The sequence below is a fragment of the Aspergillus puulaauensis genome, chromosome 7 (genome assembly GCF_016861865.1).
Source record: "Aspergillus puulaauensis MK2 DNA, chromosome 7, nearly complete sequence".
NCBI lineage: Eukaryota > Fungi > Ascomycota > Eurotiomycetes > Eurotiales > Aspergillaceae > Aspergillus > Aspergillus puulaauensis.
Window position 1 is genome coordinate 1637194 of NC_054863.1, and position 24043 is coordinate 1661236.

At 49.6% G+C, this 24043-nt stretch overlaps 10 protein-coding genes across 10 annotated transcripts; 5 read left to right on the forward strand and 5 right to left on the reverse strand.

The window, feature by feature from the left end:
• Nucleotides 1-90: 90 nt before the first annotated feature.
• On the forward strand, nt 91-3543 carry MTR4 (ATP-dependent RNA helicase MTR4; the record flags this gene model as incomplete). The annotated part of the gene is made up of 5 exons (XM_041695504.1): nt 91-919; nt 972-2033; nt 2087-2682; nt 2735-3300; nt 3363-3543. The coding sequence occupies 5 exons, from the start codon at nt 91-93 to the stop codon at nt 3541-3543; spliced, it is 3234 nt and encodes a 1077-aa protein (XP_041561228.1).
• A 665-nt stretch (nt 3544-4208) lies between these two features.
• On the forward strand, nt 4209-5228 carry STS1 (cut8/STS1 family protein; the record flags this gene model as incomplete). The annotated part of the gene is made up of 2 exons (XM_041695505.1): nt 4209-4284; nt 4363-5228. The coding sequence occupies 2 exons, from the start codon at nt 4209-4211 to the stop codon at nt 5226-5228; spliced, it is 942 nt and encodes a 313-aa protein (XP_041561229.1).
• An 888-nt stretch (nt 5229-6116) lies between these two features.
• APUU_70614A (DUF3984 domain-containing protein) lies at nt 6117-7464 on the reverse strand (the record flags this gene model as incomplete). The annotated part of the gene is made up of 2 exons (XM_041695506.1): nt 6117-7406; nt 7459-7464. 2 exons carry the CDS (start codon nt 7462-7464, stop codon nt 6117-6119), a joined length of 1296 nt encoding a protein of 431 aa, XP_041561230.1.
• Nucleotides 7465-7921: 457 nt separating this feature from the next.
• On the reverse strand, nt 7922-9019 carry argB (ornithine carbamoyltransferase; the record flags this gene model as incomplete). Its single annotated transcript, XM_041695507.1, has 1 exon — nt 7922-9019. One exon carries the CDS (start codon nt 9017-9019, stop codon nt 7922-7924), a length of 1098 nt encoding a protein of 365 aa, XP_041561231.1.
• Nucleotides 9020-9446: 427 nt separating this feature from the next.
• APUU_70616S (uncharacterized protein) lies at nt 9447-12897 on the forward strand (the record flags this gene model as incomplete). The annotated part of the gene is made up of 5 exons (XM_041695508.1): nt 9447-10782; nt 10834-11790; nt 11838-12158; nt 12217-12374; nt 12556-12897. 5 exons carry the CDS (start codon nt 9447-9449, stop codon nt 12895-12897), a joined length of 3114 nt encoding a protein of 1037 aa, XP_041561232.1.
• Nucleotides 12898-13261: 364 nt separating this feature from the next.
• Nucleotides 13262-14315, reverse strand: ILV6 (acetolactate synthase regulatory subunit; the record flags this gene model as incomplete). Its single annotated transcript, XM_041695509.1, has 2 exons — nt 13262-13439; nt 13507-14315. 2 exons carry the CDS (start codon nt 14313-14315, stop codon nt 13262-13264), a joined length of 987 nt encoding a protein of 328 aa, XP_041561233.1.
• Nucleotides 14316-14856: 541 nt separating this feature from the next.
• APUU_70618S (KH domain-containing protein) lies at nt 14857-16821 on the forward strand (the record flags this gene model as incomplete). The annotated part of the gene is made up of 9 exons (XM_041695510.1): nt 14857-15055; nt 15121-15200; nt 15264-15416; nt 15563-15584; nt 15659-15711; nt 15773-15937; nt 15987-16195; nt 16248-16740; nt 16798-16821. 9 exons carry the CDS (start codon nt 14857-14859, stop codon nt 16819-16821), a joined length of 1398 nt encoding a protein of 465 aa, XP_041561234.1.
• A 434-nt stretch (nt 16822-17255) lies between these two features.
• Nucleotides 17256-19163, reverse strand: APUU_70619A (putative RecQ family helicase RecQ; the record flags this gene model as incomplete). The annotated part of the gene is made up of 4 exons (XM_041695511.1): nt 17256-18728; nt 18814-18848; nt 18905-19023; nt 19084-19163. 4 exons carry the CDS (start codon nt 19161-19163, stop codon nt 17256-17258), a joined length of 1707 nt encoding a protein of 568 aa, XP_041561235.1.
• Nucleotides 19164-19502: 339 nt separating this feature from the next.
• APUU_70620A (pentatricopeptide repeat protein) lies at nt 19503-21950 on the reverse strand (the record flags this gene model as incomplete). The annotated part of the gene is made up of 1 exon (XM_041695513.1): nt 19503-21950. One exon carries the CDS (start codon nt 21948-21950, stop codon nt 19503-19505), a length of 2448 nt encoding a protein of 815 aa, XP_041561236.1.
• Nucleotides 21951-22412: 462 nt separating this feature from the next.
• On the forward strand, nt 22413-23230 carry rsm25 (mitochondrial 37S ribosomal protein mS23; the record flags this gene model as incomplete). Its single annotated transcript, XM_041695514.1, has 2 exons — nt 22413-22843; nt 22918-23230. 2 exons carry the CDS (start codon nt 22413-22415, stop codon nt 23228-23230), a joined length of 744 nt encoding a protein of 247 aa, XP_041561237.1.
• Between the last annotated feature and the right edge of the window lie 813 nt (nt 23231-24043).

Below are 24043 nucleotides of genomic sequence, written 5' to 3' on the forward strand. Positions count from 1 at the left end.
TCGGTGGGCAACAAAGAACAACAATTCAATCATCGAGGCCGCTCGAGCTTTTCTACGCTCTGTGACTCGGATCTCATCATCTGCTCGACAATGGATGAGCTTTTCGATGTCTTCGAGGACCAGCCCCAGGCGGCCAAGCCCTCCGAATCTGTACCCCGACGACCGAAGAAAGAAAAGAGCAAGAAGCGCCAGGTAAATGGTGATGTGAAGGAAAATGTTGACAAGCCGGAACCAAAGGAGAGCGCAACTACTGCCGATGTCGCCGATCGGGATGTCGAGGAAGAGAATGCTTCACGCTCGGATAACAACAATCAACCCGATGCGAAACGATTGCGACTAGAAGAGGAGCCGGAACCCGTAGTTGCGGATTTGTTTGAAACGGCGCAAGAACGAGAGATCGCAGGTTCCGTGGGACTTCAAGCTGAGAAAGATGCCGGTTCTGTGGTATTGTCTCATCAGGTCCGGCATCAAGTCGCCATTCCCCCAAAATACCCATACGTGCCTATTTCTCAACACAAAGCCCCCGAGAACCCCGCAAGAGTGTGGCCATTCACCCTCGATCCATTCCAGCAGGTCGCTGTCTCATCAATCGAAAGAGGGGAAAGTGTGCTAGTTTCGGCCCATACCAGTGCGGGTAAGACAGTGGTTGCGGAATATGCTATTGCGCAGAGTTTGAAGAACAATCAAAGGGTCATCTACACGAGTCCAATCAAAGCTCTGAGTAACCAAAAGTATCGAGAGTTTGCCGCAGACTTTGGCGACGTTGGTCTAATGACCGGAGATGTGACTATCAACCCTACCGCTACTTGCTTGGTCATGACGACAGAAATTCTGCGATCCATGCTGTACCGCGGCTCTGAGATCATGCGCGAAGTCGCCTGGGTGATCTTTGACGAAATCCATTACATGCGAGACGCCAGTAAGTGAATTGGTCCCACTATGTTTTTACATATCACTAACTGCTGGTACAGCGCGAGGTGTTGTTTGGGAAGAAACGATCATTCTACTCCCCGATAAGGTCCGATACGTGTTTTTGTCTGCTACGATACCCAACGCCATGCAGTTCGCGGAGTGGATTGTCAAAATGCACAACCAGCCCTGTCACGTTGTATATACCGATTTTAGACCTACACCACTACAACACTATTTCTTCCCCGCTGGTTCTGAAGGAATGCATCTGATTGTGGATGAAAAGGGCGCTTTTCGGGAGGAGAACTTTCAAAAGGCCATGAGCTCCATCGCAGACAAGAAGGGAGACGACCCGTCGGACGCGCTCGCCAAGCGGAAAGGAAAGGGCAAAGATAAGAAGTTAAACAAAGGCGGAAATCAAGATAGAGATGACATCTATAAGATCGTCAAGATGATCATGCTCAAGAGCCTGAATCCTGTGATCGTCTTCAGTTTCAGCAAGCGTGAATGCGAGTTCTATGCTCTGAAAATGAGGAGCTTGGCGTTCAACGACGACTCCGAGAAGGAGATGGTCTCCAAGGTTTTCAACAGCGCGATTGAAATGCTGTCAGAGGAGGACAGAAACTTGCCTCAAATTCAAAACATCCTACCCCTTCTTCGCAGAGGTATCGGCGTTCATCATTCTGGGCTTCTTCCCATTCTTAAGGAAACCATCGAAATCCTGTTCCAAGAGGGACTTATCAAGGTCCTTTTCGCGACAGAAACATTCTCCATCGGTCTCAACATGCCCGCCAAAACTGTCGTCTTCACTAGCGTCCGAAAGTTTGACGGTTTCAGCCAGCGGTGGGTCACTCCATCTGAATTTGTGCAAATGTCAGGCCGCGCTGGTCGAAGAGGTCTTGACGACCGTGGTATTGTGATCATGATGATAGGCGAGGAAATGGACCCTGCTGTGGCCAAGGAAATTGTTCGTGGAGAGCAGGACCGTTTGAATTCCGCGTTCCATTTGGGATACAATATGATCCTCAATCTAATGCGCGTGGAGGGTATCTCACCAGAGTTTATGTTGGAAAGGTGTTTCTATCAATTCCAGAACACTGCTGGTCTAGCAGGACTTGAAAAGGGTAAGTGTTTCCGTGGCCTAGTATCTACAAGAACCGTACTGACAAGAAGACAGAACTTGCTGAGTCAGAGGAAAAGAGGGCAAATATGACTATTCCAGACGAAGGGACGATTCGTGAATATTACGATATTCGAACCCAGGTTGACCAGTTCAATGACGACGTACGAGCGGTCATCAGTCATCCTACGTATTCCATAGCCTATCTCCAGCCTGGGCGGTTGGTTCACATCAAGTACAAAGAGTTTGATTTCGGCTGGGGGATTGTTGTAAACAACAAGAAACGCAAACCACCGAAGAACTCCACGCAGGAATTTAGCGATCATGAGGCCTGGGTTGTTGATGTTCTTTTGAAAGTTGCCGACGGATCATCTATTGGCACCCAGACATTCGAAGATCTGCCACAAGGTGTGCGCCCTCCAAAGGAAGGCGAAAAATACCAAACCGCGGTTGTTCCGCTCCTTCTCAACTGCGTTCAAGCCATCTCACATGTGCGGATCTTCCCACCAAAAGACTTACAGACCGCGAATGCGCGGGATTCTATGGGGAAGAAAGTGGATGAAGTTAAGCGGCGGTTCCCTGATGGTATTGCTGTTCTCGACCCGATCGAAGATATGGGAATTAAGGATGATGAATTCAAGAAAACGTTAAGGGTATAGTACTCTTACCACAAAGATGGGGGGAAAAATGCTAACTCAGTACTAGAAAATTGAGGTCCTCGAGTCTCGTTTGGTCTCAAATCCACTGCACAACTCTCCGCGATTGGAGGAGTTGTATAATCAATATTCAGAGAAGGTGGATTTGGGGAACAAGATCAAAGCGACCAAGAAGAAGATATCCGAAGGCATGGCGATACAGCAACTAGATGAACTGAAATGCCGAAAACGAGTTCTTCGCCGCTTCGGGTTCATCAACGAGGCCGAAGTCGTGCAGCTGAAAGCACGTGTGGCATGTGAAATCAGCACCGGCGACGAGTTGATGCTCAGTGAGCTTCTTTTCAACGGCTTCTTCAATAAGCTCACCCCGGAGCAAGCAGCGTCCGTATTGAGCGTATTCGTATTTGAAGAAAAAACAAAGGAGACGCCGGCGCTGTCTAAGGATGAGCTTTCGAAACCCCTCAAGGAGATCCAAGCGCAAGCACGGATCGTCGCCAAAGTCGCACAGGAGTCGAAACTAGCAGTCAGCGAAGAAGATTACGTTCAGAGCTTCCACTGGGAACTCATGGAAGTTATTTACGAATGGGCTAACGGGAAATCATTTGCTGATATCTGGTAAGTCGCTAATCCCAGTACTGAAATGACAAGCAACAACTGACTCTTTTTACCCCTTCTAGCGGTATGACCGATGTTTACGAAGGCAGTTTAATCCGTGTCTTCCGTCGGTTAGAAGAGTGTCTGCGACAAATGGCTCAGGCAGCCAAGGTTATGGGCAGCGAGGAGCTTGAAAGTAAATTTGAGACAGCGTTGACAAAGGTTCGCAGGGACATTGTCGCCGCTCAGTCCCTGTATCTGTAGAGAAATAGCGTGAGACTCCGAGATCCACGTATGCCGTGGGTGACCTGCGAGGTGCAATCTTGGATGTCTTGGTAGTTGCATTTCCCTGGCGTCAGGCTAAAAAGGTTTCAGCCATTCATTATTGTATGTATCATCGTGATATTATCCCAGGATCTGACCACATAGTGAATGTGGCAAATTATGTACAAATGCAGGGATCGGTTGGAAGAAAAAAATATATAATAATAAATTTCATAATATCGTTGAATAATCTAGTTAATAGTTAGTTTCGAGTAAACCTCATAGCTCCGAGTCCGGTGATGGACAAAGACTAACTTAAAGAGTGACGACGAAAGTGAAAGCTGCATTCTGGGTCCGCGTTGCCTCCTGCAACCCGCCCGGCTGCTCTCCCTCTGCCCACCGCTTCTCTTTCTTCACTCTTCTTTCCCCACCAATTCATTCTCTCTTCCATCCTCATCTCTTTCTGCCCTTCAGCTGCATCTTTTTTCTTGTCTTTCCCTTCCTTGCAGCTTGCCTCCTCAATATCCCCCTTTCTTCCGTCCCTCCTCGTGCCCATCCATAGCTTTCCCCCCTCTGCCTACTTTCTCCGCCTGCCATCCTATCACCGGGGCATCAAGGACCGACTTCTCTACCCTTCCTTGGCCGCCCGACTGTTTGCGGCCATCATGAACAGCTTGGTGGCTACACCACCTGTGCCGCGTCACTTTTATGAACATTCTCGTTTCTCTCCCTCTCGCCCAAGTATGTTTACCACGTCATCCCTAGGGTTTTTTTTTTTCAGCTTTATTGTGAGCTTTCGTATCTAACCAAGCACTCCAGTGTCTACTCCGAGTCACACTCCCACCAACCGCAAGCGGAAAGCAGATGATGACAACAATGATTATGATAGCCGGATGTCAGCTTCGCCTACGAACTCCCCAGCCTTCACTCCGAGATCCTTGCCCTCGTCTCGACAACTGAAACGTGCTCGACCGAATGTCGGTGGAAGGCCGCTCTCTCTCCCCCGTTTGCTGGAAACCCTGGACGCTGATGCCCTCCGTGGTGTCCTTCGGACCATATGTAATCGTCATCCCAATCTAGCTGATGAAGTGGTCCAAACTGCTCCTCGTCCAAACGTTGCATCCGCTCTTCACGTTCTTCGAAATTATCAATCTGCTCTACAATCATCATTCCCTCTGGGTGGCAGCCCCGAATCCGATTACGCCTATAATCGAGTCCGTCAACCTCTAGGACAGCTCCTCGAAGCTTTAGGCGACTTTACTCCACACTTTTTACCACCTAACGAAACACAACCTTCGATATCTTTGAGCTATTTGGATGATGCCACGGAAATCATACATTCTTTGCCGCGGTGGAGCTCACCTCAAAACAACGTAGAGCGGGACTCTGCTTATGATGAAATTTGCAAGGCATGGATCCTAGTGATCCGAGAGGCCGCTAAACGTGGAGGTGGGATCCAATTGCAGTATGGAGGTTGGGATCAGAAGCTAGCGAAGCATAACCAGAACTCCGGCGGCAGACTGCAGGCGGCCGTCAACGACCTCGCGTCCAGCTTAGGGTGGATGCACGGACCGGAATCACAAGGCTTCGGGAGTCAAGGGGGCACCGAGTTTGGTTCCATTCGAGAACAGCTTCTGTCGGGAACATATGGGCTTGGAACCCCGGTCAAAGTTGGACCATGGTAAACCTCTATTACGTGACCGAATTAACCTTTCACTTTCCCAACAATACCGACGGCTATTTTAGCCCACCGAGTCCCCATTCATATACTTGGCCGTGCATGTCCACCTACGATACGATCACGATACAAACTGCATGAACTAGAGAGTTAAGGTTCATCTTGGCGTTAACTGTGCAACCAGAGTTCCCGTTACCATCTTTTTTTCCTCATTTCATCTCTTTTTCCCTTGTTTATTATTGTTTCATTATTCCGGACCACATCTTTTTTTTCACTCTTATTTAGATGGCGGAGTCATTTATCATGGGCCTACTTGAACTACGCATATTATATGGGTCGGTACCATCGGTAAATTTGTGCATATTCACTCTTTTATTTTCTTTGGTTCTTTTTTTGCCTCGTTCCTGATATGGATGCCCCTTCTTGTATACCCCAAATTATCCTTCAGTCCCAGCGATTCGTGCCTTATTGCTGCCCTATGCAAATGCCATCAGTTGGCCCCAGGGGACCCACATAGCAGGCAGATCTTCAAATGCAACCCTGGGTCAGAATATCCAGTGTCAATCAAATAATGCAGAAGACGCTCTCTCCATCATCAGGCAACTGCTGATGATGGTAAACCTTTTTTGATATGAAATACTAGTCCAAACACAATGTTTGCCGTCAATAAAATCAAATAATGCTGTGCCTTTAATGCATATTTTATTATTATGGTCACCATTGGCCTTAACCGTAACCACGAAACGCAATTTCAACAGTTCCTTATAGCAACAAAGGCTCGTAATCAGGCTCTCAAATATGTTAGGCCCCTAACGGATTTTACACCTGCAAAAAAAAAGGGGGAGGGGGCAAGGGATGCATTATGATTGAGAGTTCCTGTGTAAATCCAGAATGTTTATGCAGATATCAAAGCTTGCTTAATGGCACGGAATAGCCACCCTGCATCTTCCCAGCCGCCACGGTTCCCAGCCCTTTCCGTAGGAATTATTTCGGAGATGGTATCTGATGCTAGGCTCTTGACTTCGTCGTCATTATCGGACAGCCCTGCTGCTGGGTGATCATCTTCATCGAGTTCTACTGCTGTCGCTCGTGGTGGGTTTGTTATCGGATCTGCGGTGGACGAGAGCGGCCAGTCATCGACGCCGAATAACGTCCATTCTACCATCCGGTCTACCCAGCCACCTAGACCAAAGCCGCGTTCGCGAGTTAACCGTTGGAGCTCGAGTTCGTCAATCTCTTCTTCTTCCTCTTCGTCGTTTTCGGAGTCCCATGAGTCGTCTGATAATGCAGAACCGCAATCGCGCGCAACCTGTTGTTGAATCGTATCTCGCATTTCCGCACGGACTTGCTCGTCTATGAAATCTGGGAGGAGAGATATGGAGGATCGCCCCTCATCGTTCATAGCATGAGATGGAGTACGCGGCGCTGAGAATGCCTGCCCGCTACTGCGTTTCGAGGAGGGCGAGGGCATCGTCATTTCAAGCCCCGTCATAGCAAGGTCATGCCTGCTGTTCCGTCGACTGACCGCGCGGGACAGCGAAGCCGCAGCTGCAGGCGTAGACCGGCCGGATTTCGACCGGCGAGACATACCCGTGCGCAACGCCTGAGAAATAGCATCAACCTCGAACTTCCCACCCTCTGAAACTAAACTGGTCGAGCTCTCGCGTTTCACTAGCCAGCTCTGGCCCTTTTCCTCGCGGGCTGAGGATGCCAGTGCAACTCCTGCACGGAGCATCCACTCGGGGTCTCTCGTGTCGGAGGACTGGTGCCGGTGGGCTGCCGGACGCCTGGCTCTGCTGGTGACACTGGCGGTGGCGCTTCCGCTGCTTCTGGAGTGGTGGTGAAGTGGGTGGTTCGCATTCTGCTCCTGGATGTTGGTATCGCTTAGATGGATAGGTGTTGAACTTTTGCTTCGAGTATGGTGGCGCACGCGTGAAGCACTTCGAGAGGGGGCATGGGAAAGAACACCAGGTGTGCCCGGGACTGAGAAGCTGGATAGATAGGAGGTTCTGGTCGGGGTGTCGAGAGCTTCATTTTGTGGGGAGAAGTAGTCCTGTGAATGTCGATCCGTATCATTGTCGCCGTCTATAGGGTAGTGCGGGGTTAAAGGAGCGAGAGAAACTTGATTTAGAGATGGGTAAGAGCGGCGTGACCGGGAACCTGGTTGAGTTGGGGATGCTGAGGACTGTCCAGTGTTAGTCAGTGGTTGGGTTGGTCGCCGCCGGGGAGCCACGTACATCCATATCGAATTGGTGGAATAGAGAAGGCACTTGGGGATTGCAAGAGTTGTAGAGTTTGGAGGGAAATAAAGAGGATGAACGATACAGTTGAGGGTTGTTAAGGTTAAGCAAGGCCAGGCCGCCAGGGTCTGGATCATCCGGCAAATGTTCGACTCCGCATTTGTAGTTGACATGTGAAAGTTAACTTTCTCCAAGATCTTCCCCAGTACTTAGATCGTATTGCTAGGTGGAACTAAATAAAATAACTCAGCTAATTATCTAATTTAGCAAGGAAAGGTAATTATTGGCAAAGATGATTATGGGAGTGTATTCACCCTAATCAGGGATTACTGGATGTAGGTATATATAATATAGCTTCAAAGTGGTATGATCTCATCGCTTAGACTCATCGACTGATAACGCTAGACCTTATAATACGATTTTCATGCCAAGTAAACGCCTTGGAAATCATCCGTCTCACTCACGCAATCTTTCCCTTATTGACAATAAACCCTTCCAAAGCAGAAATCGCAGCCCACAGCCGGTTCTCAGCTTCCGGGAAGACGAGCGATCGGTGGCTGTAGAAGACTTCGTCACTAACCTCTTCTGGGTGTCGTGGAAGACAGTGCATAAACTTCCAACCCTCCTTTGCACCTCCTCGCTTGGCAAGATCAGCCGTGATCTGGAAACCGGCAAATTCTCTCAAACGCTTAATTTTCTCCTCTTCTTGACCCATCGAAACCCAGGTGTCTGTTACGAGAATATTCGCATTCTTGACCGCCTCTTCGGGAATATTAGTCTGCAGAAGCTTGCCTGGGTTTGAAACGCCCTCTCCAGCCTCCGTGATGAGTTCCAGCATATCTGAAGGAATTTCGTAGCCCTTAGGGGTCGCAACGGCAATGTCAACCCCCATTTTAGTAGCAGCAATGGCCATATCGAACAAGACGTTGTTGGCGTCGCCCACCCAGGCGATTTTCAGACCTTCTAGTCCTAGGCTTGAAAGGTGATGTGCTTTAGGAGTAAAATTTTCGTAGATGGTCTGGAAGTCGGCAACGGCCTGGAGAGGGTGGAAAGAGTCACACAACGCATTAATGATTGGCACGGATGAATGCTTTGCTAGATCCGCAACCTCTGCATGCTGACCAACACGGGCGACAATGCCAGACACCATGGACGAGATAACGACGGAAGTATCGTACAGAGACTCGTTGACTCCCAATTGGATATCATCCTTGCCCAAAAACATTGGATGGCCTCCCATCTGCACAACAGCACCTTCTGTTGATACCCTAGTCCGGGTGCTTCGCTTGCTGAAGATCATAGCCACCGTCTTTCCTGTCAAGGAGCCGAGCAAATTCTGGGGAATTGACCCAGATTTGATGGATCGTTTGTGTGAAGAGGCATTGCGAACGAGGGCTGTGAACTCAGTTGGAGAGAGGTCGGCAATGGAGAGAAAATGGCGGGGAGCGAACGGGGAAGTCGGAGGAGTTGTTTGCGATGAGTATTGTCGTATGGCCTGTCGCAAGCTCTGGTTCTTCAATGCGGACCGGAGCGAGGCCATTGGTAAGGCATGAGGCATGGTGGAAGCGTAGGAATTAGGAAGAGAAAAGGACGAGAAGCAGTGTCGCACCTGCAAACCCCCAGAGAGAATAAAACAATTGATGGGGGAATGACTCAAATTCCGCCCTCCAGATTGGTGAGATTGAACAAGGTTAGCGTGACCTCAGTTCCGCCCGCCGATCACCGCAACTGGGTCGGTGGCTTGGTCGGGCTGAGCTGAGGTATCATTGATACCTCGCATTGAGCTACCTACGCTCTTCGCCATCGTGTTAACATCTGTCTTCCATCATTTTTGATTGCGTATGATATCGTCTTCAATACTTCATGTGTCTTTCCTTTAAATGAGGCTTCCAGCTTGATCGTTTCCGGCCCTGCTCGCCATCTGATCAGCCTTCGCGTTTACTCTCCACATTATCCCCCACTCCATTCCCTAGCTAGCACTCACCATGGCGGACGAGGCAAGTAGGCCTCTGCTGAGCGAGGTCCATGAGGAATCTCACCATCAGACATCGTCCACAATACAGCAACATCATTCATTTGAAATATCCTCTGAATCAACACCGCTCCACGAGGAATCTCACCGTCAAACGTCATTCAGAATACAACAACATAATCCATTTGGAATCTCCTCTGAATCAACACCGCTCCACGGGGAATCGCATCATCAGACATCATCCATAGGGCAACAACGTCAGTCATTTGGAATCTCTGAATCGACACCTCTCCACGAGGAATCACATCATCGTCAGTCATTTGAGATATCCTCTGAATCGACACCTCTCCACGAGGAATCGCATCATCAGACATCCTCCATAGGGCAACAACATCAGTCATTTGAGATATCCTCTGAATCGACACCTCTCCACGAGGAATCGCATCATCAGACATCCTCCATAGGGCAACAACATCAGTCATTTGAGATATCCTCTGAATCGACACCTCTCCACGAGGAATCGCATCATCAGACATCCTCCATAGGGCAGCAACATCAGTCATTTGAGATATCCTCTGAATCGACACCTCTCCACGAGGAATCGCATCATCAGACCTCCTCCATAGGGCAACAACATCAGTCCTTTGAGATATCCTCTGAATCGACACCGCTACTTCACCGTCGCGATGAAACCAATCTATCTACGTACGGTGGTACAGAGCTACCGCGAGCTTTATCTCCAGCCTCCGAAACTCTCTCCCCAGATGACAGTCCGAAAAAGTTACGGCGGAAATTTGGATGGACAGTCTTTTGCGGCCTACTTGCTATCGGTGCTATTATCGTCATCCTTGTGCTGGCTTTCATCGTTCCAGAAGCGGTTAAGCAGTACACGAAGACAGCCGCCGTATTTAAACCGACAAATCTATCGATCGAGTCCGCGACAAATGATGGAGTGAGAGCTAGGGTACAAGGGGATGTCCTTCTTGATGCCAACCGCATAGAAAGTGGATCGGTAAGAAATGTTGGGCGATTTGTCACCTGGATTGGGAGAGAGGTCGAAACCAGTCAGTCCAAGGTCAATGTCTACCTGCCGGAATACGGAAATACTCTGGTTGGGACTGTATCTGTACCCCCCATAAAACTTAATATCCGAAATGGCCACGTGAACCACCTCGATTTCGAAGCCGACCTCGTTGCTGGCAACGTCGAGGGCTTACGCTCCATCGCTGTTGACTGGCTAGACGGAAAGCTAGAACGCCTATTATTACATGGAAGTGCAAGGCTACACCTCAAGTCAGGTTTGCTGAGCCTGGGAGAGCAGACCTTAGCTGATTCTATCATATTTGAAGGTATGCTTCTTACCTGGTTTAGATTTCTCTCGCATTTAACCCCGTATCTAGGTGATGACTTTCCGTCTGTACCAGAAATTGACATCACCGAGTTCAACGTACACGACGTGGATTCACCTGATGACGAAGGAGCAATGGCAGTCAATGCTTCTGCTTTAGCTCTGACCGATTCCCCGTTTTCTCTGCGCATTCCACCTCTTGGTTTCAAAGTCCTCGTTGCCAACTGCTCGCCCCGCGATCCTTATATTCCGACCGCGGACGTCGTAACTAAGGAAATTGTAGCTACTCCGGGCCACAATACTGTGATTGACGTTTCTGGTATCATTAGGGGACTTTCTGATGAACTAACGACGAGCTGTCCCGGTGAAAAGAGGTCCCCTCTCGATTCTTTTCTCACAAGTTATATCCATGGTTCTCAAACCATCATTTATGTCCGCGGCGCAGATGTGCCATCCTTGGGCACCCCCAAATGGATGACCGATATCCTCAAGACGGTGACCGTGCCGCTACCCTTTACGGGTCACAATTTGGATAACCTTGTGAAGAACTTTACCATGTCTAATGTTCACTTCTCACTGCCGAACCCCATGGCAGAACCGGATACTCCCGAGTCTCTCCCTACAGTATCCGCTTTGGTAAAGGTACTGATAGCCGTACCAGAGCAACTGAACTTTGATTTCGATGTTCCTCGAGTACGAGCTAAGGCCGACGTCTACTATCACGAAAATAAACTAGGCGTTCTCAACCTGAAAGAGTGGCAGCCCGCCAATTCGACTCTAATCTCAGATGCCGATAATTCCACCGTTTTGCAAGTGAGATTTGCCATGGATAACGCCCCTCTCGAGGTTACCGACGACGATGTACTGGCGGACGTGCTCTCGAGCCTGATATTTGAAGGAAAGCCGGTTAAACTTGCGGTTTCTGCAAGTGTCGATGCGGAGATAGCGACAGTTCTTGGACAGGTTGCCGTTCGTGGGATCCCGGCAGACGGCGAATTCGCTGTTAAGCGTAAGTCCCATCACATCTTACATAGCCGTTTACTTATTCTCGTTTAGCACTATATGGAGGGTTGCTTCCAGGCGATTGGAGACCACAAGTAGAAAACCTCGAGCTGGGGGCTACAACAGAGTCATCACTACTTGTGAACACAATGGTCAACTTTACGAATCCTACTCAGTACTCAGCATCGGTGCCTTTCGTCGACTTAGTCCTCGTGTATAACTCCAGCAAAGTTGCTCATCTAACGGCGCGAGACGTCACAATTGTACCGGGTACAAATACCGGCGTGAATGTGGATCTCCAATGGAGTCCACTTGATCTGGGCGGACCTTCAGCTGTACTTGCTGGTCAAGATTTACTTTCACGCTTTGTTTCAGGTAAGTTACATTGGCTTGGAATAACTTTTAGACACCGTTTAATTGAGTCATGCTCTAGGCTCCAATACCTCGGTGATGATGACAACGCACAAAGGAACTATCCCAGCATTGCCTAAACTTGGAAAAGCCCTAGCTAGGCTAGGGCTTGAAGTGCAGGTCCCTAAATTGGCACCCGGCCACAATGATGGCCATCAGGGCTTCATACAAGATGCTACGGTATTATCCACCTTTTTAGATACTGTCTCTCAAACCTGAACCTATCATTTGATATCACATATATACATATACATATATTGAGCACCGTCGTGTGCCTGCAGTATATATCTCAGTTTTCCGTTCGAGACTCATCCTCTTGGTAAAAAAAAAAAAAAAAGAACTAACTTCCGAGTGCTCTTAGCTGCACCTCTGGTCTTCAACTGCCGAATTCGCCTTGTACTCACCTTTAAACCATACAACGCTGCAAGTCACATCGATAGAAGCACAAGCCTTCTACGAGCACGACAAGGAGGTCGGAAAAATTAACTACTATCAACCTTTTTCAATACCGCCGGGTCTGTCCCATTCACCACGACTACCGGTTGAATTGAATATGGAAGGTATCGGCTACGATGCTGTCAAGAGAGCTGTTGGTGGCTCACTTGACCTAGATACTATAGCAAAGGTTGGCGTTCGGATTGGGAATTATAACGAGACTATACATTATCGTGGTAAGGGTATTAAGGCGAAAGTGACGCTGTGATTTAATTATTTCAAAGAGGGGCGTTAGAGAACATTCAATTGAAGGGGTTAATTTGGTAACAACTGCTAATACATAGGGTCTAAATATTTCTTGGAGCAGTTTTCCCTCGACGTGAATACCGTAGTAAGCATTGCACACAAGACTGCTTAAGACAAAACCCACTCTTTTATGCTCACAGTCAATGGTTCAAGGACGGGTTGTACTTATTCGCAACGAGGTAATTACTAGCATGTTAAGGTAGATGGAGATATACAGTCGGGTGAGAGACCCAAAATTGGGCCAAGGTAGGAAATGCACCAAATTACAGGAATCGATTTCAAGAAGAAACAAGCCTCGCTTTTAAATTGCAATAAAGCGCATTATCTTAACCAGGAGGAAGAGTGCTGGCGTCGACAACGTCGGCGGCATCCTTCTCCATCTCGTCGTTGGCCTCGAAAAGAGGAGACCGGGGCAGAGCCATGAGACCGGTACGAGTGGACTCGAGGATACCGAAGGGCGAAATGAGCTTCATGAAGGAGTCAATACGGTTGGGCTTAGCAGAACTATCGCAAATCGGTTAGTATGGGATCGGATATTTCCATGCAGAAAAGAGGAGACAGGAAAACTAACAGTTCAACAATGCAGTTGTTAGTGCTGATATCCAACACCTTGCCGCCGAATTGGTGAGTCAATCGTGTAATCGCATCCAGGTGCTCATGCTTGTGTCGGAGGGCCTGACTGCTAGGAAGGTTGCGGGGGTGATATTCCTCGGCGTGGGAGGTCTTGCCATCGTTGCTCTTCTCCTTGTGTCCTTCCATGGAGTCGACGGGGGTGGTAATTTCGCGGTGATGCTGAAGTAACTCCTCGAAGAACTCGGGACCCAAGACGCTGACCTTGGCCAGGAGTAGTTCACGCTGCACGAGGGCAGAATCCGTGTAATCAAGGACAGCCCAGACGGGGACGAGGTCATCTAGCTGGCGACGAGCCTGTTCGACAACACCATCCTGACCCTGCAGCACAATAGTCATGCGAGACAAGTCCTCCACCTCGGTGTTACAGACAACAAGACTGTCAATGTTGAAGCCACGAGCAGCCAGAATTCCAGAGACACGGGAGAGCACACCGGGCTCGTTCTGTACCAGACAGTTCAGAATATGACGCTTGGGCGGGTTGGTTGGTCGAGAGGGAGTCTCATAGAGAATTGACGAGACAGCTGTAGGTGCGTCCCATTGCGGAGAGATATCCGCTACAGGGAGGGTGAGAGGGGAACGACGGTGCAGAGCCTTGTAGGCCAATGCGGACGTTGAGCTGGACGAGGCCCTGGAAGTGCTGAAGGTTGATCGGGGCAGAGAGGTCGCCAGTCGAGAAGTGCGGCTAGCCACTGAAAGGAAAGGCATTGATGCCGTCTTTGACAGCATCTGAGGGTGCCGGAAAGCCATGATCTCCCCGGATTGGAAGAGACAGGCAAGTGATTCACAGGGCAGTCGGTTTGGAGCGAGGGTTTGCAGTCATTGACGGCTTTCGCATTTCATTTTATCTTGGGTCCAGTCACGGGTCCGACCTCGGGGAGCTGACTCATTCTCCGGAGTACGACTGGCTCTCCGCCTGCGACTGCCGAATTGAAAGCTGCTCCCGCTAGCCTTTCTGGGATTAGTGCATACTCTATAGACATGTGACCAGGCCATCAAGAGCTTCTTTGCGCATTTCTTGCTTTTGCTGCATCGTCCGTGTCTGCTCTCAGTTAGAAACATCTGATCTTTACATGAGTTGAGGTATGGTTCGCCCTGTCTTCGGGGGTTCATTGGCTCCCAGTGTCCCAAAGAACCCCGGTTCCAGCTCTCTCTTACACTAGCCTACTAGGATCGTCTTCGACTCCACCGCCAAACTAAACTTTGCAAAATACTGGTCTCCAACCTGTCTAGACATCCCGCTCACCTTCGACTCAATTCGACCCCAAAACTCGAATATAAGATAGCAGCCATGACTGACGAAGAGCGCCGTCCTAAACGTTCTCGTTTCGACCAAACCACTCCGGAGCCTCGGCGCCAGTCGCGGTTCGACCGTCGTTCTCGGTCCCCTTCTTCGCGACAGTCGGAAGCCACTCGAACCCGCAGCCCACTCAGTCGCGAACCCCGGAGTCCTGGTGCAAGCAATAAAGCGGACCCTGTCGCCGCAGCCGGTATGTTTTGGGCTTGCTTTGTCTTTGGGAAATATATAGTAGCACGCAACTGATTCGAGAAATAGCTGCTGCCGCCGCCAAAATCAATGCCCAGTTGCAAGCTAAGAAAGGAATCCAACATGTTGATGTTCCTCCGATTCGCGCCGTTAGTTAACCCCGTTGTGAGCCATTTGATATTTGCGCATACGCTTACCTCGTTTTATCATAGACATCCAGCCCATCCCAACCAGCTACCCCATCCGGCGGTGATGCGAAGTTGAATGCAGAGATCTACGTTGCGGACGGTGATTATATCAGGGACATAGAGATCAATGATTTGCGAAATCGGTATACACTGACAAAAGGATCCACACAAAAGATGGTAATTACTCCTGTTGCATCCACTGATCTTCCAGGTGTCTTATCCCCCTCCTCCTATCTGCTGTGATTGTGAAGAAGCTTACCCAGTCCATGCATAGCATTTACCCCCTCATTTGCATCTGCTGACCTTAATTGCGTGATATCTAGATTAAAGATGAAACTGGCGCCGGTACGCGTTCATTCCATGTTAAATGCTTATCAACTCTTTTACTCAAGAAAGAAGCTTATCAATTAATTTTCAAGATGTCACCACCCGAGGAAACTATTATCCCGACAAAAGCATGGCCACTGCAGCGGTATGGGGTTTCTTGTTATTTCTACATAACGCTATGCGAGCTAACAACTTCCTGTCTATAGAACCCTCCGTTGTTCCTTCATGTCACGAGCACATCCAAAGATGGCCTTGAAAAGGCCGTTGAACTGATTGATGATCTCATGAAGAAGGAGCTACCTAACTTAGTGGACGAACGACGGTTCCGCCGCCGGGAACCGGAACAGGTTGAGCGAGATGAATTTGGTCGTGTACGTGCCACCACCACAAGTGGCTATCATTGTAACTGACCGTCTATAGCGTAAATGGCCGGAAGAGAAAATCCTCGTTGCTCTGGAACCAATTCCCGGGTTCAACCTTCGTGCGCAAGTAGTTGGACAGGGTGGTGCCTACGTGAAGCACATTCAGCAGAAAACAAGATGCAAGGTTCAAATCAAAGGCCGCGGATCTGGCTTCATGGAGCCTAGCACTGGCCGGGAAAGTGACGATCCGATGTACTTACATGTGGCGTATGTGTACCCTGTCCTGTCAGTTGAAACAAAGACCCTGATCATGTTATAGGGGCCCCGATCCGAACGAAGTCCAAAACGCAAAGGAGCTATGCGAGGACTTGCTGGCCAATGTTCGGGAACAGTACCAGAAGTTCAAGGAGAACCCACCCCAGCACAACTACGGCGGCTACGGCCAGCGCGGGGAGCGCCACAACAATTACGGCGGTGGCTACGGCGGTGGTTACGGGGCTCAGAGCCAGCAATCGCCCCCTGCGTCGGCTAGCCCATCGGCGCAAGGAACTCCGGGAGCGACAAATGCTGTCGACTACAGTGCGCAATACGCTCAATACTATGGAGCTGATCCGTACGCAGCATATGGTGGTTACCAGAACTACGTCGCCTACTACCAGTATTACCAGCAAGCTGCACAACAACAGCAGCAGCAGCAACAACAGTCTCAGAGCCCAGCTCCTCCACCTCCCCCAGCATCTGAGGCCCCCCCTCCCCCGCCACCGGGGTCAGGATCTCCCCCACCGCCCCCTCCCGGTGGCAGCTACAGCGCTGTACGTATTTCTCGTTTGATGTAATATACAAATACTTGCTAACAAACCCCTGTATAGGTCCCACCACCACCAGGACTCTAATTATCGTTATCCAACAAAGCCCACTTGGATATGGATAAAAGTCTACCCGTATTTGAACACTTTAATGGGCTTTTTATCGCTTCGTCTTACCTTGCAAGTCTGTATCTATAATGTTAACGAGCCCACCGGATATATCCTACCTGGTCTGTGACCTGGAAAAAAAATGGAAGAAGAAGGGGGTTATATCTGGCGATAACTATAGCCTTGAAAAATGTTTTTTGTCCTCAAATAAGTACATCCAGATCCCATCCTTTTTGGTGAGGATGATCTCTCTTCAGAATATTGTCATAAGGTTTTTCATTCCATAAGTTAAAGCCGATAGCTCTAGCGGGCTCTCCTGACGCTCTCAGAGCGGGAAGCTCTTCTAGCGGAGTCATATACAATGCAAATAATAAACAACATGAAGCGAACATTTTAGTGTACACCCTTTACTTTTACTCACAATCACAATGAGCGCTGCGTACGAGCTCGGGGAACATCCGGTCCAGCGGAAATATCCCCTCAAAAAGGCTAAAATAATCAACCAGTCCCTCCTCCGGGGCCATTTTCGCCTTGCGCTCTGCTAGTCCCTTTGGGCCCTCCTTGCAGAAGTCACAAGCATAATCACAAGTTGAAAACGGCCTCTGCGTGGAACCCTCTTCACCAGCCGCGTGATTGCCATCGTCCCCAGAGGCAATATCATTAGAGTTGCCTGGAACTTGAGAAGCCATCTTCTCTAATTCTGTATCCCCAAAGAATTCCCTAATCAACTCATGCCTGCACCGGGTCGTGGTCTCACAATAGTTAATTACTTTCTCGAAGCTTTGTTTGCGGGCATATAAGTTTCGTAGAAGGGAGAGTTTGTTTCCCTTGTTCAGGCCTGCGTTCCGGCCACCTGAGCGGTTGTTTACATTCTGGATGTCCCGACGGAGACGCTCGAGAATTCGTTCTCGCTCTTGAGGGTTATAATAAACCATTGATGTTGCGGCTCGGCCATCGCGCCCGGCACGGCCGGATTCCTGGACGAAACTCTCAAATGTTCGCGGGGGGCTCCAGTGGACGACAAAGCGGACTTCGGGATTGTCGATGCCCATTCCGAAAGCGGTGGTTGCGACGATTATGTAAAACGCTAGGGGCTTTGGTTTAGGCCCATTAGGGTCAGAGTTTGCTTGCTGTTGTAGTTGCTGTTGAGGCGCTATCCATTCGTTTTGGACTTTGGTTCTTTCGGCTGCGGCGAGTCCAGCATGATATGCAACTGCACGGATACGCTCATCGGATTCACCTAGTGCTTCTGCCAGCTTTTCAGCGGCCATTCGGGTGGAAACGTAGACTATGCCAGATATTGGGGGTAGTTTAGGCGCTGCATCAGCGCCCAATCGCGCTTCGCGTCGGCCTTGGATGGAGCGAAGCCATGAGACAAGATCGTAGACTTGGAAAAGCTCGGGCTCTGTGGGATCCGGTGCAAAATCTTCCATGAACCGAATTTCGTAATGGATGTTGGGTCGCGCCGAAGGTGTACTGAAGATTTTCAGTCGGGTCGGATCTAGCCCGAGTATGTTGATAATGTCCGTCCGGACCTGTGGAGTGGCAGTTGCTGTTAAAGCGCTGATAGGCACTGACGGGTCCGTTAGAGAGCTTCTGAACCAAGCAAGGTCCTTATATGCGGGACGGAAGTCATGTCCCCATTCGCTTATGCAGTGAGCTTCGTCGATGGCGATGCGGACCAACTCCCGCTGCCTGTGAACGGTTCGAAGGGTTCGCCGGAATGTGTCGGTCTGGCAAAGTTCCGGTGTTACATAGAGAAGCCGAAGCCTTGGGTGTCCAGAGAGCAGGTCATCCAGGATTACTCGTCTTTCTACATGTGAGATCGTTGAGTTGATAGTCGCCACCGGGATACCTAATCCCTGAAGTGCGTTTACTTGATCGGTCTGGAAGCGTGTCAGGCTCGTTCCAACAACAAAACCGTAAGACAAAGAACTAAATATAAGTGAAGCCGCTCTAGCTTGAACTCACCATCAACGATAGAAGAGGAGACACAACAACGGTCACTATTAAGCGGATTTAGTTGAGAATTAGAACGGCCGTTCTGTCAGGGGAGACCAACCTCCGTGGGTGGTCATGGCAGGTAATTGAAAACACAGGCTCTTCCCAAATGAAGTAGACGCCTGAACAAAGACATCATGGCCTTCAACGGCGGCCGTGACCACCTCTCGTTGAAGGGGACTATTACCTGGTTAGATTTCGCCGCAGGCAATCAACCCATTCGGAATCTATGTAGCTTACCGGAATGACTTTTTTCGGAATACCCGGTGTAGGTAGAAGTCCAAGTCCACCTTTCGACGGCGTAAACCGTTGTTGAACATCACTGCCACATTTTAAATGCTATAAAAGAGTAATCCCCAGGTTCCTGGCGAGAGTTGCTGAATGTATTTGCGGAGGACGCGTCGCGGAACGCAAAATGCGCGATATCACGTGAGCCTGATTGACTGCTGGTTCTTGAAACTAAGCCCGAAAGTTATATTGATTATTGGGCATGGAGTGGACGACTATGGTTCATGTTTAATGCTAAAATATATTACTATCGCTAAAATACAAGACCATACAGGAGGGAATATAAGCCTGTATGCACAAGGAGTTACTCCAATGGTATGGAAATCACTCGAGGATATATCTAGGTATGAGTTTATAATATACAGAGAACGCTATTTCGCTCCAAATTCAATGCGACGATTAGTTCTGTTCAGCTGCCTTTCCAGCTCTTCCTTGACAGCTAGAACATCCAGGCCTTTGCGCTTGTCGGGTTGCCAGATGCTCTCCATGCGAAGCCAAACGTCCATGACTTCGTCAGGTCCGCAACAGGAGCCAAATGCGCGTAGAATGATCTTGATCATCCGGCGGCCTAAGAACACGCCATTCTCGAGCCGATACTCCAGCGTCTCTAGGCTGTCTTCTTCGACTGGGAGTGGTTGCGTCGGGCGGCTTTCGGGGATGTCGATGTCGCTATAGAGATCTGGTGTATCCCTGTAAGCAATATCTATGATGTCCTCATCTACACTCCGCTGATGATCGCTGTGTTCTTCGGGTCCATGCAAATCGTCTTGCAAGTTTATGGCGGCAGAAGGTAATGGTGTGTATAGCGGGCTTGATCTATTTGTCGAGACCAATGGCGCCGTAGGGCCACCCTCGAGTGGGCTCTCCCAAACGAAGGACGAGGGCAGAGTAAACGATCGATCGTGGACTCTAGTCTTGGACTCATAAAGCGCCCGAAGATAGGCTTTCCACACCGTTCGTAGCCTTTCCGCTGTCCACCCCTTTTTGTGTCGACCATGACGAGCAAACCCATCAAAAAGCAGCAAATAGATCATCCCACGTGGAGGTACGGGATAAACATCTTCCATATCGCTGAGAACCGAATTGAATGCATCCAAATTCCCCGATTTGTGTGCGTGATGCGTTAGAAGTATATGAAACGTTCTCGTATCAGGCGCTGCTAGAAGGGCTTCTTGAAGAGCACGATGGTGGTTTGGGAATCTGGCCTTCAAAGACGATGACAGTTGTAGAACACGGCCTAGCCTCTTAGCTGATTTGCGGTAGGAAATGAGCTCTGACGTGAGATGCTGGCTCGCAAGAAGCGTGTTCGGTCGAGTCTGCAACATTTTCTGGTAGACCTGCTCTGCAGACTCCTCTTCACCAGCTCTGAGAAAAGAGGCCATAAGACAGTTCATCACCGCAGTATCGACAATTTCCCCGCTGCCCACAAACTCATCAAAAACCTGCCAAATGCCATCAACGTCCCCCACTAATCCGTAATAAAATATCTTTGCGACTTTTCCCGCGCGACCAAATTGGATGTTTCGTCTATCCATCTCCTCTATCAAGCGATCGGCGATAGTGTATTGGCCCGCTTTAATAGCTATGTCAAATAAGACCGTGAAAACCACATCATCTGATGAGATTTTCGCTATATGCTCCATTTGGTTCCAGATACCGATTGCCCGGACCAGGTCGTCTTTAGTTACCTTTGCCGAGGATCGACCTGCTAGGTAAATAGCAGAGGTCCAAAGTGACCGGGATATCGGAAGACCTGAGGCCAACATATCTTCCACCAGGGCTAGATAACGTCGAGCATCAACCCAACGGTGGTCTCGGGGTTTAGCGAACCTGCGCAAAAGAGCACCGCGGGAGCGCTTTGAAAGATGCTTCACACCCGGGGATGGAAGTTCCCTATAAAGGGTAAATATGTAATGATTGGCCTTGCTCTTATCCATAATATTTTCTTCCAGCTTTCGGACTGAACTGAGTTCAACAGAGCTTTTTGTTTTGTCGAGCTGTGGTGGAAAGGTTTCGAACGCGGCAACAGCATCAGCTGCTTCTTTCCAGGACCCTCCTAATAATTCTCGATATATCTCCGATGTATGCTGGTACAATCGTTTCGCGGAGCTCTTGTGGTCGTTCCCGTTGTCCAATATGGGAGGGGGACCTTGCTCGTACTCCGCCTCATGTTTTGCGTCGCAAATCGGAACGCGTTTTCGACCCTCGTGGGTGACAGCGTCGCGAAATAATCTATCTTGATGTGCGTGTTTGCGCTGCGATGGCCGTCCGTCTTTTTTAAGGCAATCCGCATAATCCAATCTCATATAATCAACGTGTCTCCTATGCGAAGGTCGGTGGGCTGATGACTGGCTTATTCGATGGTCATCAGGATCGTAGAACACCTGTGGTTGTGCGACGCTGGAGTTAAACATTCGCTGAGTCCTTGGCCGATACACTCCTAGATTCTCAATTCGACCCAAAGAGCCTGGGGGACTTCCGGCGGGAAGCCGCCTCGAGCTTCTCCCCACGCCCCCGTCCCCCAAATCCCTTGTGATGCCTTTTGAAGCTTTTGAAGATACTGTGCTTAGGCGCCTGCTTCGAGGGGAGTGCTCGTGGCAGTAGCCAGCCATCACCAGAGAGCGGACAAAGATGTCCGCTATAGACGTCGCGGCTGGGCGAGCACGTCGTATGGAACCGATTCGTCGGATAGGAGCATTGGGAAGGAGAAATGCCGGAGTACGCATATGTCTAGGATCGAAGGATATGCCTGTGAATGACCCTTGCGAGGGAATATATCGCAGGTGTGGAGGGCTCTGGGACTTATTGAACTGAGGCATGAGATGGCAGACATTGTGGTATCGATTCAGCCATGCATAACCAGGATAAGCCTAAAGAGACTTTTAGAATTGAGTGGAGACGAGAGAAAGGCAGGAAGAACGAGTTCTGACGCGAGAGAACAGAGTGGAAGGCGGATTTTCGCGTGGAATTGAGGTTGCTCTGTCTCTGTCGCTGTCAAGATTCAATATTTGAGAGGATACGCTTTTCTGAACGGAGCGGAGTCTGCGCTGGGACCAATCGGAGGCGCTCGTTGCCAATCCATCTTTTCTCCCTCATCAACCTCAGCTCCCCGTCAAACGCAACACCCTGCAAGAAGGGATCCTCCGACTTTTTCAATGATCTGGGGTTGTTTTGCTGTTAAACTGCTGAAGTATTTCGCTTTGACATCCCAATCGCCACACGACTACCGCTAAAACCCCCTTCAAAACATCGCGCCGGAGCACCACTCCCCTCCGTCCACGATGGGGAAATACAACCTCACAGCACTCCGAGTGCGCCAGAGTGTGATCCAAACGAAAGCTGCAGGGTCTCATAATGACCTTCCTCCGTGGGTTAACGCTGTTCGCGATATTCCTCCCGCTCAAATCCTCGTGCGCGATCGACCCCAGCAGCATCAACTTGTACGGCAACGCATGAAAACATATCCGGGGAAATCAACACCGCAGGCCGTCTTTGAGGTACAAGAAAAGCGTATAAAGCCGAAGAAAGCTAGCCGCATGTTCCTTCCCGTGGAAATCAAGTATGAGGAGGACCAGCTGCGGAAAGAGTTCTTCAAGGACCACCCTTGGGAACTGGCAAGGCCTAGAATCCTTCTTGAGACTTCGGGCAAAGATTTTGAGCATCATGACTGGAAGAGGATGCAGCAGCCGGGCAAGAAACTAGACGGTGAGAGGTATGTATCGGTAGCCTCAAGATAGCCTATCAGCTACGTTACGGTATCCATAACTAACATCACGCTCCTCAAAGTGTCGTGCAACGACAGCTATGGCTCCTGAACAACGTTCCCAACATGACAAAGAGTCGTGCTTACGACATTGCGCGCCGCGAATTCTACCGACTCCGCCTACAGGAGGACATCGAGCGTCGAGTAGCTGCTGAAGAAGCGCAAGCTACAGGCGCGACTTTCGGACCTACCCGCCTCGAGATTGGTATGCAACTTGAGAATCAACAACATGAAGTCTGGAAGCAATGGGCGAAGACAGAAGCACAGGTTGTCGACCAAGCGTCAGCATCCGCGGAAGAAGAAACCGCGAGCGAGACCGCCCCTCTAGCGGCTTGATCTCACCAGCTAGTTTCGGGCTTGTGGAAAGCTAGTCAATATTAATGGCTTATGTATATTATTGTATTTTGTTTGATTTCAGTCAGCTCATGTATAAATCCCCCGCGTGAGGTCGGGTTATGCGATGGGACTCAATAGTTGCTCCTACAACGATTAGAATTCGCAGAGCCTAATTAAAAAGAACCCAGAAAAAAAAATTGAATAAACCATACACCCAGAAATAATACAAAAGCGCGTACTAAAGATGAAAAGGACGCACTCCTTAATGATTGGGCGAGTGGTGAATTTGTCGCGTCTACCCGGCCAATGCGCTGTCGTCCACGCAGACCCGATCCTGGGGGTTCTTCGTCCGTCACCTCACTCCAACGTCGACTCTCGAACCGTTCTACTCAAACTCCTGCAGAGAACGGAGCCTGAGTATATCTGCGGTGGCTTTACTTGACACCAAGTGTCATTCGCGTTCTCTTGCCCCGTCTTCATGAAGCTGCGGTCCCAATCGCTGTTTCGCTAACCGCTTAGCCCGCCGTTCCTTAGAAGGCAGACCTTGTGAACCCCAGGGCCGAGCTTCAAGCTCCTGGTAGCCCATCGACAACCTGTCAGTTTGACATCTCAGTTTCCAATAGTTCGATTACTGTAATTTGTTCTCCCTTGCTCCTCCCTTATCCAACTCCGACGCCGACTCCAACTCAGACGAGCTCCGGTCTATTTCCAACCCAACAAAACGACTCCGCCTAGCCTTTGTTTCGCGCTGCGACCAAACGTGATCCTTCGCCAACCGACGCTGCTTGCGAACCTGAATAATCATATTCGCTT